This window comes from Diceros bicornis, chromosome 15, assembly GCF_020826845.1.
Source record: "Diceros bicornis minor isolate mBicDic1 chromosome 15, mDicBic1.mat.cur, whole genome shotgun sequence".
In the NCBI taxonomy this organism is placed as follows: Eukaryota; Metazoa; Chordata; class Mammalia; order Perissodactyla; family Rhinocerotidae; genus Diceros; species Diceros bicornis.
The window spans coordinates 21,586,487-21,601,620 of NC_080754.1; the positions used below are offsets into that span (position 1 = coordinate 21,586,487).

Sequence of the window (15,134 nt, forward strand, 5' to 3'; positions counted from 1 at the left end):
ACTCTGCTTACTTGCTACACTTCTCTGTAATCACTCTTTTCTGTCCACTTTCAGCTTACACCTGCGCCAAGTAACAGTCTCTCTGGGCATCTTGCTCTCCCTCACACATTGGCCAGCTCACACACCCCAGAGCAGTACCAGGGCCTGGGCTGCATATGAACTGGAACCTTTGCTCAAAGACCTATCTCCCAATAGCACTGACACACAGCCTTCCAGGCTTGGGGGTTTATGAGGCCAAACGACTCCACGGTTTGAAGTGAGGAGCAGGAACTTCAAATGGTCATAAAGGGCCAGATCCAGTAATCTGGCACAAGCGTCCCTATCTTTTAATCAGTAGTGAAGCTGCCATTTGCAATCAAGCAGTGTGTGCTTGCTGCCTACTCACCACTCTCTTGTCCGGGACCCTCTGGGTAAACACCTTGTAGAGTCGCCAGCTCTTTCCCAGAATGGGCCCAAACACAAGGGAGGTCCCAATGCACAGCATGGACAGTCTTATCTACAGGTGGAAAGGGACAGAAGCAAGAATCAGGAGAGGAGCCTTTGTTGGTTCTCCACACATTCTAATCTGCAAAGCCAAACTCCATAGAGGGCATGGAGCAGAAAGTGGACCTCACTGACTAAGAGTTCCAGGTATCGTCTCCGAAAGTGCTCACGCCAAGGATAAAGGTAACCACCACCCACAGGAGCAGCTGATTTAAAAAATTATCAAAACATGGGCATTATATTCAAAACAAAAATTTAAGACTTCACCTACCTGGATCAGAGTTTCCATTGAGCTTCCCACTAAAGCATTTTTATCTTGAATCCCAAAGAGGTAAGCACTACTGTAAGTCAGACAACTGCCCAGTAAGGTCACGATGTTCAGATTGGGACTGGACATCTTCACAATCCTAGAAGGAGTCAGGAGGAAAGACACTTACGGTCATGACCCATTGCCCTGGAAGTGGACAGAGCTTCCTACTAGCATCCCAATGCAGCCTCAGAGTGAAGGACCACTGAGAAGAAACCACTTTACAGCCCTGTAAAAAACTGTTATGATTTATTTAAATTTATTTTAGAAAAGAACTAAATTCTGGCATTTCTTGCTTGTATAACTCCAAGTCTTTTAAAAGAGGGCCGCCTTCCTACAAACAGGTGGTATCAGGGAAGAGTTAGGACTTTTCCACGAAGTTTATGGTTGCTAGGAGACTGCGATATGCAGTCTAGTGAATAAATAACTAGCAGGTAGACACCTACAGAGATGCAGCTTGGAGCCTTTAGAAATGAGCTGTAAAGTAAACTACTATTTGGAAAAGGGTTTGGAATTTTTTTTTACACACTATTTACTTTATTTGATATGTACACTGTTTTTCTCTCTCTGCTTGACCAAGAGAGAAAGAAGAAGCAGGGACCGAAAGCAGGAAATTTGGGAAGGGTCTTTTCTTGAGTAGTTTTAAATGAGGTTATAGAGCAATTCCAAGATTAGGAGAGGCTGGACAATCAGGGTCTCAGACAAAGCCTGGGCACCAAGAGAGGCTCAGGACAAAGTAGAAATGTGTGGACTGGGTAACCTAAGGGGAAAACCAGGCTTACACTGGACAGTGACTGATAACAGTTAAGAAGTAAAAGTAACTAGCAACAATTAAGAAGGAATTTAATTGTATTTAAAAGTGTGAGTCTAAATAGTGTATTCTATGTAAATGCAATATTTACACTAACAGTCATTTGATAATTGTACTTAGTTATACTTTTATTTTTAAAAAATAACTGAGGAGGAAAGCATTCTTATCTAATGTACCTGGATTACCCGGCTGACCATCTTAATGGCCAGAGTCAAGGCAAACCGAGCTACTTAGGGAAGCCTATTTTAACGAAAAGCAAAGTACCTAGGAGGCATTAAACAAACAGTTTGGCAGTGTTGGATTTGCAAACGTCATAATCACCATTGACCCAGCTTGATTACCTTGTAGCTGGCAGCATAATCATGTCCACACACATAAGAAGACCAAGCCACTGCCCCGGGTCTCAGGCCCAAGTATGGTCACCACAAGCCAATGAGTCCAGCTGAGCTTTACCTTGTTTTGGAGCAAAAGCTTTGATTTTTTTTCTTCCTCTAAAAGTGAGAACAACTTTCATGTATTTCCCTTGTAAAATGGGGAATAATAATAATACTCACTCCCCCAAGAGCTGTGAGGATTCAACGAGGCAATAGAGCAGAGTGTGTGGCACAGGGGCTGCCACATAGTAAGCATGGTGTCAACATTAGCTGATGATATTATTAATCTCACCATCTGCCAGGCTTTAGAAAGCTAGGAATCACCTTTTCCTTCCCCTGTTTCTTTATTACCTATAGGCAATCAATCACCAATTTCTTTCTCTTGTTATTTCAGAATCTCTCTGAGTTGTCCCTCACTCTCCATTCCTGCTACCACATTTATCCAGGAAACAATCACATTTGGAGCAATGGAACTGAGTCAGGTGACAGATGAGAACCCCGGCTCTGCCATTCATGGCTGTGTGACTATAGGCAAGTCATTTAACTACTCTAGGTTCCTGTTTCCTCATCTGTGAAATGAAGATAATAGCATCTTTCATATCTACCCCACAGGTTATTGCAAAGATCAAATGAGGTGTGTCCCAAAACTCTTTGAAAACTCTAAGGTGATGCAAAAATACTAATTTTTAGAGTTTTAGTATAACTTTAAGCTCTCTAACACCCATTTTTCTCTGTCCTAATATATCCTGTACATTACTTTCAGACTTATTTTCTTAACATACTACCTTCATCACTTAGCAAGAGAGCTACCTGTATAAAGAACACTTTTCTATTGTTTACCTTAAGTCTTCTGTATCCAAACTTAAGATCTAGCCCTATTCTACCTATCCACTCATTCACTCAGGTTTGCCTCCTCAGTCATCATGTCTTCAAACTGTGGACTTACGGAGAGTAACCTTCGCTAGTTTCTTTGTCTCTTCCCATAAAAGGGGGGAACAGGGGGTGAATACTGACTACTGAAATGAGAACACTGCTAACCAGCAGCTTCACAGAGCATTTGTTAAGAAAAGTTATACATTTGAGAGACCAGTGCTGACATTGATTTAGAAAAAAGGGCACTGCTGACCTGGGGACTGGCCATGCAGTGCAGTCAGAAGCTTGGGCAGTGGTACACCTGCTGAGTGGGCTCCTGTAAGACCAATAACTGAGGCCATTCTTCCTCATGGCTTCTCACAAGCTCCTGGGTATGAGCCACGAACATCTGACGATGACCTCCTCACCAAGCAACTGCCCGGGTACCACAGCCACACGTCTGTGTTGTCTAGATCACTGATGGTTGGTTTCTTTCTTAATTCTTCTCTGGATCCATTTTATTTGAACACCACTACACAATCAGGTCTCCTTTCATATAAATCAGTACTGCATGAAATCCTCATCTAGAATTCCTCCCCCTCCTGATTTAGTTAGGAGGAACTCAATTTAGTTATTTTTGACAGAATATACATTACATAGTCTTCACATCTCAAAAGTTGATGCAAATTCATTCTTCAAATGGACATGTTCTGGACTTATATGCGTATATTTCGATATTTTTAATAAATAATTTTACTGGAAATTTGCCTCAGAAAAAAAATGAATGGAAAGTGATTTACCTATTATGTTTGGCCAAGTTAACACCTGTGAAGTCACTGAAAGGTGAATCATCTCCAATTCAGCAGGTGAATTAGTATGTCTGGGGATTGTCTTTGCTACTTTGATAGAAATTCAACCACCAATGTCATTTATATTTTTCTATTGAACTAAAAGATGAAACCTACGTATACTGAATATTTTAATCAACCACAAACATATAATTTCCACAAAGCAATTAGATTTAAATATTATATACTTGATTATAAATATCCAGTCCCATTTAGATTACTTGTGTTGCATTTATGAAGAGATAAAAGCTTGGACTGGGTTACTGGCAGTCAGAAACAAGGTTGGATTTTGTTTTAAAAAAAGGATTACATAGCTATCTCATTATCTTTTTTTTCTTCATTTATTGATTGGCAATGTAAGGCAAGAGCTTTCTAGATTTTTCCATCCTCAAATAAGGTCTCAATACATATAGATAAATATCCATCTACATCTGCAGAACCTGTATAAACCTGGATTATCATTTCAATAGTTAAATGAATTCAGATGTGTAAGTGACGTCTACCAGCTCACAGGTATTACATTTTAAAAATCTTTATCAAATACTGATTCCTAAACTTAGAGAGTTATTATACTTGGAGTTATAGAGCAGTGACTGGTCATCCTATTGTTTCTTTTTAAAGATGGTTAAGGACTGAGTTTGGAAACATGGCCTGCAAATGGGGCTGAGGGTACTTCTTGGCTTGACGTGACTATTAGAAAATCTTCTCAAGATGTCCCAGGGCCATGCTTTCTAAAGTGCTACATGAGTTTATATAAATAGTATCATTGAGCTTTAAACATATCTGAAACGAAATATGAATGTCTTTCCAAAAAGCTTTTTAATAAAACAATTAAGATTAAATAGTGAACATTTATTGAATTTCTTTTTCAACCCACTGTTTTTGATCCAGGCTACAACAGGATCATAAATCTATCTCATCTGGATATGTTCCAACCAGTTTTATGGTGATACTGTCTGGTGTGTTTCAGCAAATATGGTCAGTTTTCTATCTTGCTTATTTCTAATGTATTAGGTTCAAAATCTGAGTCCAGTTCAAATTCTGTACACCTCCAACTGATATTTGTGTGATCTCTAACCATTTATGTTCAAACTTTGTATCATCAGGGTGAGACCAGCCTGGCCTTGGTCCTTCCTCTGTTGCCTGGGCCACCATCCTAGGAGACTATCCTAGAGATTTTATTAACCTTTCACCCTCCAGAGTTCTAAGTTCTTTACTTATCATGACTTGACTTTATTCCACATTCAGACACCCATCCCCTAGGTCACACCCTGGGTCTTATGATCATTCAGAAATTTAAACACCAATATCCCACTCTCTGATCACAAGCTATCCAAAATTTTCCTCCTAGTCTTCCCCCTCACATTCTTCTCCAGTTCAGATAATGGCAACTGCATCTTTTTGTTTGCTTGGACCAAAAATCTTCGAGTCATCCTTGACTCTTGCTCACCACCCACACCAAATCTGTCATGCAATCCCATCGGCTCTGTCCTTGAAATACATTCAGAATCCAACTACTTCTCACCATTTCTGCTGCCATCACCCTGATCAAAGTCTTACTTTGCATTTCTCATTTGGATTATTGCAATAGCCTCATAATTGGTCTCCCTGATTCTAGTCTGGAACCTCCCCATGTCTATTTTCAACACAGCAGCCAGAGCGATCCATTAAAGGTAAATTAGATTGTGTCCCTTTTCTGCTCACAACTCTGCAATGGCTCTCCATCTCACTCAGAGGAAAAGCCCGTCTTCACCAGGCTCCATGAGGCTTACAGATTTGGTCCCCATTCTCTCTCTCTCTCATTTCCTACTTCGTCCCCTCGCCCACTCCACTCTACACTGTTCCTTGAAAACACCAGGCACTCACACACTTCAAGGTTTTGACGTGGCTATTCTCCCTGCCTGGAATATTTTAATTCACACATCTGCATTCACACATCTAATGTATTACATTAGAAGGTAATGAATTTATTTACACATTTATTATTATTGTTTATTGTCTTCTCCTCCCAATTATAATTATTCATGATGTACTCCCAGCACTAGAATACTACCTCGTGTATTGAAGGCGCTCAATAAATACTTATGAATGAATGAATCAGTCTCCTATCCTCCAGCCCTCTCATATGCTCATTGACAGCCTACAGACCTCCAATTCCTCGATTTCTCTAGCTTCCTCACAGTCTATCAGCCTCTCTTTCTTTCTCTACCCAATTTCAAATTTCTGGTTGGTCATCTGAACTGTTCTCTCAACAACACTCAATTTCCTTTCCAAACAAGCCCTTTTGCTGCATGTGCCTGACAAAACTCACATCAAAATTACAATCCACTGTCTTCTTTTACATTCAGACAGCTGAGTGCTGGGGGAGAAAATTATACAACCTTGCAGATTGTTGCCACCAAAATCAATGGTCTCCAACATCAATCAGCCAAGCTTACTGTGCCACACTATAAGTCAATCTTTTTATTTGTTCTGTGAGGTATTTCTTAACATTTTCTTTGTGACTAACTCACCTCATTGGATTCAAAGAAATAAGAGCATGTATCTGCCTAGATGATGCCCTCAGTCCAGGTTTGGTGTTCTCTGTGTCCTTACAACACCCCAGGTACAGGTGCTTCACTACAACTGTCATGTTATACTACCAGCTTTTTATGTCTGTCTCACTAGATAGTTTCTACTCCTCAAAAGCCAAGCTGTTTCTTGTTTTTCTCTATCTCAGCCCCTAGCACAGTGTTTGGAAAATGGCAAGTGTTCCATAACTATTTACTGAATGAATGAATGAATTCATTAATGGAAATGGAAGGCCCATCTTTTCTTCCTTTGTTTGTCCTCTTCCCTAATCTCGTTTTTCCTTAGCAATGCTCTCCTCTGTTAGGTGGGAGGATGAAGGCTCTCATCCTTCCAAAAGTGTGCTTAATGGCTCTAAAGTGGCAGAGATCCCTGACAGTCAGAGGGAAAATCAAGAGCTGGTTCCAAGTCTGTGTGTTAAGACAAGAGAAGTATATTCTGGGTAATAGTAGGAGTTTCAGGGGGATCCTCTTGGTCCCTCGTGGTATGGCTGAGAACCCCCTGGCATTACCGAATTCAAAAGGGCAGGAGTTATTTTGGTGCCATGGACTTCCATAGGGTTTTGGGTTTTGACCACTCGGCAAATCCCCATACCCCAAACCCTCATTGAAAAGCCTTGTCGTCCGAGTGAGCCCCTCCTTTGCTTCCCCTCTCAGTATGGTGCTGAAAGGAGTCTAAAAATAAATGAGAGAAAGGATCCTAATAGGATGCTTGTGAAGCTTTTGCTCTCTCATTCTCTTTGTTTCTAGGAAAGTGCAGCATCTTGGGGGCGTGTATATTCACATATGCGCAAGCACATATGTGTTTACTTGTCTCCAATGAAATCAGGCCACTTGAAAGATTCCTTTCCATTGGCTGAATTCTTCCTCGAGAATTCTCCCAGGAAATGCTTTTGTCCAATATGTCTCTTACATCATGTGTCAAAGGCCATGCAGGCCCAGTGATATGATGACAGCCCTTGTCGAGCAATTGATGGATGAGACCTCATCTTCACGACCACACAGATTACAGACTTTCAGCTGACATCCGCTCAGAGGTTAACAACATGCCCCGCACTCTCTGGCTTCAGAAAATTTGCTGATCTTGGACTGATTTGCTGCTTGCAGCCAGGCTAGGACGCATGCCTTCTCTTTACATCCTTGCAGCCAGTAAAGTATGTTTTGTCCTGAGCTGAAACACTCAGCCCTGCCTCTTGTCCTGGGTGGGCCTGGCCTCTCTAAATTCGCGTGCTTTCCTGTAGTCATAAGTACTTGTATGGCTTTGTTTTTCACAGAGAGAGAGATCCCTACCTACTATCCTGTCAGTTCAGGCTACAGTCGCTGAAGCGGAGAGGAACTGGAAGAACGAAGACATTCTGCCTGCAGAATAGCTAAATGCTTAGTGGTGGCTGGACCTGATGAAATCTAAGGTTCCTTCCAGCTCTTCCCTTCTCAACTTATTCCAGAGGCAAGTTTCTTTTCCCTGCTGCTGGCTTATTAATAAGCCAGTCACACTTTGCATTTCTGCTTCTTTACAATAAGCAGGAACAACAGGCTGAAGTGATTACCAGAGATGCATTGGAATTTACATCCTAATCAGTCAATCAATGAATCAAAATATTAAGCTAAGTGCAAAAAAAACCTTGCTAAATATCCTGACCCCAAATTCACCTTTAGCAGATGACCTCAGTGTCTCCATGTTTTATTAGTTATTATATTTTTAATGATCTTCTTGTGTCAGACATTAATTAATTTAACAATTCCTAAACACCTACTTGTCCAGGGATTAAGAAGAACTGGCGATAGGAAGGCAAATGAGATATAATTTCTTTCCTCAGCTCATTAGGACACCACCTCCCTGGTTTCTAACCTTTTCACTACAAAGACAATTTTTTTTTTTTTTTTAATAATTTTATTTATCTATTTATTTTTCCCCCAAAGCCCCAGTAGATAGTTGTATGTCATAGCTGCATATCCTTCTAGTTGCTGTATGTGGGACACGGCCTCAGCATGGCCGGAGAAGCAGTGTGTCGGTGCGTGCCCGGGATCCGAACCCGGGCCGCCACCAGCAGAGCGTGCCCACTTACCCGCTAAGCCACGGGGCCGGCCCGACAATTTTCTTTTTTTTTTATTTATTTTTTATTATTTTTGTGTGTGAGGAAGATCAGCCCTGAGTTAACATCCATGCTAATCCTCCTCTTTTTGCTGAGGAAGACCGGCTCTGAGCTAACATCTATTGTCAATCCTCCTCCATTTTTTCCCCAAAGCCCCAGTAGATAGCTGTATGTCATAGCTGCACATCCTTCCAGTTGCTATATGTGGGACACAGCCTCAGCATGGCCGGAGAAGCGGTGCGCCGGTGCGTGCCCAGGATCCGAACCCGGGCCTCCAGTAGTGGAGCATGAACACCCAACTGCTAAGCCATGGGGGCGGCCCCAAAGACAATTTTCTTATTCTGTCTTTTCATCTTTTAAAAGAGAATAAAATTTTAATTTATTATTAGCAGTTATTTTCTCAGTACTCACTGGGACGTTTAATAAAATCTACGTATATGAATATATGTTTATTATAGATATTTATATGTGAAAATGCATATAAATTTTCAGTGTACAAATTTCAGAATGCATAGCTCTCCTGGACTCTGAACAGGCCTAAGGATCAATTTAAAAATGTATCCTTACAAATATTTTTAAAGCTGAAATGTGGAAATTTAGATACAAGAACAATACCCATTACTTCATTGTACCAGCTCAGGTTTAGGACAGGAGAGAAAAATCAAACAGATGGATTCAAGATAAGCTGGTGTTGAGAAGAAAAAAAAGCCCCAATGGGCACCCTTACTAGAAGGAGCTCGTATGAGTTTAATCAGGAATATTAAGGCCACACTCCACATCAATTAAAAAAAAATTAGTTTTCAAATGTATTTTTGCCACGTCTCATGCAACTGTACTATATTTTAAATGTGTTTCTAAATGCCAGGGGAAAAACACTAGAAACACAAAAAATCCTCTTCTCTCATATAACCTTAGACTCTAGAGTGTGGGCACGTGTTGTTATTTATGCAGCAGTGATTTCAACTTCCCTTCTCCCCTTACAGGCAGGAGAAGGCCTTGAGCAATTCCTAGGAGGAGACCTGTAGCACTTCCCACAGGGCAGAGCAGATGCCCTGGTTTTAAGTGGAGCATAAAGCACAGCACAATTGGCCACATGAAACATCCAATCACAGGGCGTCTGCTGTAAACCAGAATATTATCACTTACCAGGTGACATGTAAATTCATCTCTTCCAGGCATGAAGGATTCGCCTGCCACACTGGGGAGGTTTCCTTCCCCACTCCCCTTTCTTTCTGGTCCTCAGGTCTGTGGCAGGAGAACTTTGGGCCGTGGTGAATCTGAGAAGAATCCTGAACAACTACAGCAGCTAGAATCATTCCCCACTGGGCCAGAATCTGGGAATTCCTGATGCTGGGACTGGGTTTTACTCAGCTTTGTCCCATCAGCACTTCCCACAGGGCCCTGAACCTAGTGGAAACTTATTGACTGTTATCCTGGCTAAGTCGTTAGACTTAGAAGGACTTAGAGGTCCAGTACCTGGAAGAGTTGAAAGGGAGATGCTAGAAAGGCAGGACCTGCTCCCTCCCCACCACTTTGCCCCCACGAATTGCCCAGGACAGGATTTGAGTCTTAGGGTTCTAAGCGACAGCGTAAACCAGTGATCAGACCTGACTCCCTCATTTTAAGATTGAGGGACCTGCATGCAGTTTTACAGCCAGATGGGGACCGCACTGGGACAGCTAACCCAGATGTCCTGACTCTGGTTCCCTCCAGTATTCTTTCACTTCTCTGCTAGTTTACCCCTGCTGCCTGAGACCATGTGTCCATCCTGCTGATCAACCAGCTTCTGCCAGGGTTTCTAACGTCCAGCAACAGGGCTGGTAGGCCAAGGGTTTTTACCTGCCTCCTCAGCTGAGGCCCCTCAAAGGCCCTGTTTAGCTGGCATTAACATCAAGGGGAGACAGAGAGGAAGTCCCGAGTCCCCTGGAATGCCTTCTTCCAGGCTTTGCCTGCCCTTTCCTATTCTGATTGCCGGCCTGGACCTTGGAGCTTGGCAGGTTCCCTTTATGACTCCTGGCTTTACCTACTGGCTGGAACTGCAGACTGAATTCTTGCTACAACCGGCTTTGGGCTCTTGGTTTCCATCATTGTCTAGTGTCTCCAAGTCTTGGCCTCAGCAATGGCCTGGAAGTGTCTGCCCTAGGCTGTGACAGGAGTTGTATATTCCGTCCTGTAATCTGATGTGAAAGGAACAACTATTAGATAACCTGTGTGTGTTTAAGCAGCTTTCATGGATTAATACTGAGGTTAATACTGAGGTAACATGATGTAGTGGAAAAAGCATAGGCTTTGAAATCAGACTGACTAGACTGACTAGCTGTGTACGGTGGGTGATTTGCCTAACCATGCTGAGTTTCTTCATCTGAAAATGGGGAAAATACATTTATCCTCCTGAGTGCTCTAAAACTTAGAGATAAGGTATCTAAAGTAAAAAGCACATGAGGCCTGTCATAGAAAGTAATAACCATTTTTAAGTTGTCTGTGTTTATACATGTAGGGACTAAATGCTGATTTTATGATGAATTTGAAGTACTGAAGAATCCTGAAGTACCTTTGAATCATCAAAAATTACATTATAGTCAGATACATCTGTGTGTATGTTTTTTCTACTTCTTAGAATATTAGTAATGATATGGAATAATATTAAAAAGAGTAGCCAACGTGGATTACATATTTAATGTGTGCTAGGCAGTTGCTAAGTGCTCTATATACACTCTCTAATGCAATCTTTGCAGCATTATGAAAGACATAGCATCATAATTCCTATTTTCAAATAGGGAAATGATTCAGCAAAGTTCAATAAAGCAATCACGTCACCTGACTACTAAGTGATGGAGCTGGGATTTGAGGTGGACTTTGATTCCAGAGCCAGAGTTCTTACGCAGTTTAATCTTTCATTGTTCACACATAACCTTTTGTGAACATTGTTCAGGAGGAACCCCTAACCTCCCTCTCCATCTTCCCACCTAGGCCTGTGGAGGAAAGGTTTCCTCCCTCTCGCCCCATGTGGGAAACTGCTGAGGAGGAATCTTTCACCTCCCACTCCAACCAGCACTCACTTCTCCCCAAGCAAGCAGGAGTGAGCAGTCGGACTGGAAAGAGGCCAACAGGCCTGGGCCAAGTTTGACCAAAAGGTGTCCAAGGCAGGAATCTCCACTCCTCTTTCCTCCTCTCCCCTCTCCACCGGGCAGTGAGCTCTCCTCCACTTCCTGGGCCCCATTGGGGCATTATGTCAAGTAGTGCTTTCTAATTTAGCTTTCACCAGAAATCCCTGTGCTTTCTTTGTCTCAAAAAACTTATTTTGAAATTATTTAAGACTCACAAGAAGTTGCAAAACAGTATAGAGAGTTTCTGTGTACTTTTCACCCAGCTTTCTCCAAAGATAACATCTTACATAACTACCGCGTACACTATGAAAACCAGGAAATTGACACTGGTGGAATACTATTAACTAAACTAGAGACCCTATTCGAATTTCACCAGTTTTTACATGCACTCTGTGTGTGTGTGTGTGTGTGTGTGTGTGTGTGTGTGAGTGTGGGTGTGTGTAGTTCTATAGATTAATGTTACTACCACCATAATAAAGATACTCAACTGTTCCATCATGCAAACAAAACAAAACCTTCCTCAAAGTACCCCTTTATAGTCACACCCTTCCCTCAACTGTAACTCCCGGCAACTTCTGATCTATTATTCATCACTATAAATTCGTCTCTTGAGAATGCAGTATAAATAGAATCATACAGTGTGTAACCTCTTGAGTTTGGCTTTTTTTACTCAGTGTAACGCCCTTGAAATTCATCCAAGTTGTTGCATGTATTAATAGCTTGTTCCTTTGTATTGTTGGGCAGTGTTCCATTGTATGGATCTACCACAGTTTGTTTATCCATTCACCTGTTGAAGGATGCTCGGGTTGTCTCCATATTTTGATTATTAGAAATAAAGCTGCTGTAAACATTGTGTACAGGTTTTGTGTGAACGTAAGTTTTCATTCTCTAGGGTAAATAGCCAGGAATGCAACTGTTGAATTATACAGTGAGCATATATTCGATTTTATACGAATCTGCCAAACTGCATCCCAGAGTAGCAGTACCATTTTACACACCTACCAGCAATGTACGAGAGATCCAGTTTCTCTGCATCCTTGCCGACACTTGGTGTTGTCAGTATGTGTGCTTTTGGCTTGTGTGGCACATGTCAGCCTTTGAGAGTAGAAACCTCGGACATCGTTTGATCATCAGCTCTGTGTGTTTGTATGCACTCTAACTGGACTGAATCCTGAGGGGAGTGGAGTATACGTTTTAGACCCCAAATTCTTATCAAGCATCTCCTGCATGCCAGACACTGTGGCAGATGCTAGGAAATACACAAAAATATTGTATTTGACTTTGAGGACTCAATATGTAGCAGAAGAGATGGATAAGTAAATAGACAAATATGATTATGAAACAATGTAGTAATAGAGGTATAGGCATTGATATAGGAATGGTGCCTTAAGAACAGTGGTTCTTAAATTTTAGAATTGGTAGGAATCACCTGAAGAGCTTGTTAAACTACAGATCTGGTCATCATCCTGCAGAGATTTAGATTCAGTAGGGTCTAGGGTAAACGCCCCAAAAATTAGCGTTTCTAACAAGTTCTCAGATGATACTGATGCTGCTGGTCCAGGGCCCACATTTTGATGGATAAATGTTTGTCTTAAAGGATGAATAGCAGTTTGTCAGGTGAAAAATGAGAAGAGTCACAAAACAAGGAAGAACATGAACAAAGGCACGGTGATGCAAGTGCATGGTATGCTCGAGGATTGGCCACTACCATGTATGACGAGAGCACAAGGGAATATGCAGAAATTGTAGATTAGGGCCAGACTACAAAAGATCTTATTTGCTTACCCAAAGAGTTGTGTAGGCAGTAGAAGTCTCTGTTTGAAAACCAGGTCTGAGTTTGAAAAAAAATATGCTGGCAAGAGGGCAGTTGTTGAATTGGAAACAGGCAAGACTAGTTGGGGGGCTACTGTAATAATTCAGACGAAAAGTAAATCAGGGCTACACCTGGGCAATGGAGATGGACAACAGGAGACAGATTTGAGAGACATTTCAGAGGTTAAATATCTAAGGCGTGGTGACTAACTGGACATGTAGGGAGACAAAGGAATCTAGAACGAGGAAAGGATGGATGGTAGTGCTACTAACTGAGATAGGAAATACATGGGGTGCAGAAAGATTAGTGGTAAGGTATGAGTCTCATCAAATCTGAATTGACTGAGGAACGTCCATCTGACAATATCAACTATGAAGTTAGAAAATGGGATTCAAACGAGGCAGGGCGTGGGGATGTGTCACAGGAGGCATTAAGACCAAGTGAGGGGTAGAGTGTAAGAAGTGAATCAAGACTGGAACCCAGGGTGATATCAACACTAAATGGGTAGGTGGAGTGCAGAAGCCAGTGAAAGCAGCTGGTAAGCAGCAGAGAGGTAAGACCAGGACATTCACGTATGGTCAAGTCAGGAAAAGAGAAGGTTTTGGAAAGGAGGAACAGACGACATGTTTAAGTGTTATACAGCTTGAGGCTAAATATGATGGAGTCTAAAAAGAGATCAGTTGGTTTAATGACCGTGGCAAGCATCATTTTGGTGGAATCAGGACATGGGTTGAAGAATGAATTGGAGGTGAGGAAGTGGGGGTGGCTAGTGAAGACCACTCTTTCAAGAGGCTTGGTGGTAATAGGAGGGCGAGGGCTGGGGCAGTAGCTTCAGAAAGAGGCATGACCAAGAGAAAAATTTCTTCCAGAGGCTTCAAAAGTCTCAAGAGGAATGCCAATAGTTTCCAGTGATTAATCAGTATTTATTTGTCTACCTGACTTGAAATACACAAAACACAGAAACTAGTTGATCAACTGCCCCCATTCCAGTGACAGGGGGCAATTTGAGCATGGTAATCACTCTGATATCTTTCTCAATACATTCAGAGGCACAGAATCAGCTTAGTTTTATTGTCTTTGGGTCTCTGAGTACTCTCTGTGTCCCATTATTCTAGCTTCTTCCTGTTAATAGATTTAAATAATCCCTTTATGTGTTTTGGACTCTCTTCAAAGGTGCTTCTCAAAGTCTTTCTTCCTATTTTGTACCTAACCTGACAAATTCTGTGGGCTCCCTGCTCTCCTCTGGGAGCTTTTTACATTCTTTGAGTGATGTCCTTTTCCCTCCACTGTGACTGTCGCATTTTTAAGTGCTTGGATTTTTTTTTTTTTTTTTTAATTCTCAGTTACTCTTTCCCTGTGCTTCCAATAAAGTCTCTTAAAATAGTCTTCAATCTTCTTATGACTTTCAAAAGCCTACCTTTCAATTTTCTCCTAGTTAATACTCATATTTTGTCATAGTTTCCTTTTGAACATTGAATAATTGAGATAAATTTTCTGGGCTTATGGATTTAATTGTGTCATGATTACTCACATTAATTGGCTCACCCATGGTTACCTCTTAAGACTGACTCCTGGTCACTAGGCAAGAACCACAGCCAGGTCACTTTCTCTAACTGTCTGTGGTTTGAAACTTCCTGTTATAGGATAGTTCATCCTATCAAAAATCCCTATGAAAAAACTCTCCTCTACCTCTTGATCTGATTAGGCTTTTTATAATTCACGTTTAGTTCAATTTTTATACCTGGCATAATTTCTAAGTTTCTAAATCTTTAACATTTCTATATTGGTTTCATCAGCTTGGTCACCAAGTCTATAGCACTGGTTCTCAAACAGTGGAATCACCTAGAGAGTTAAAAAAATCGCTGCTGGTGTTCTACCC

General features: G+C 41.5%; 1 protein-coding gene across 1 annotated transcript in view; it reads right to left on the reverse strand.

Annotated features, from left to right (window-relative positions):
- GPR156 (G protein-coupled receptor 156) overlaps positions 1 to 15,134 on the reverse strand; it is an 88,079-nt gene that overhangs the window by 24,298 nt on the left and 48,647 nt on the right. The window contains exons 4-5 of the mRNA XM_058555865.1: positions 755 to 890; positions 386 to 496 (exon numbers count right to left, since the gene is read on the reverse strand). Of these exons, the coding sequence (XP_058411848.1) occupies positions 386 to 496; positions 755 to 890 (247 nt within the window). The remainder of the gene's footprint in view (positions 1 to 385; positions 497 to 754; positions 891 to 15,134) is intronic.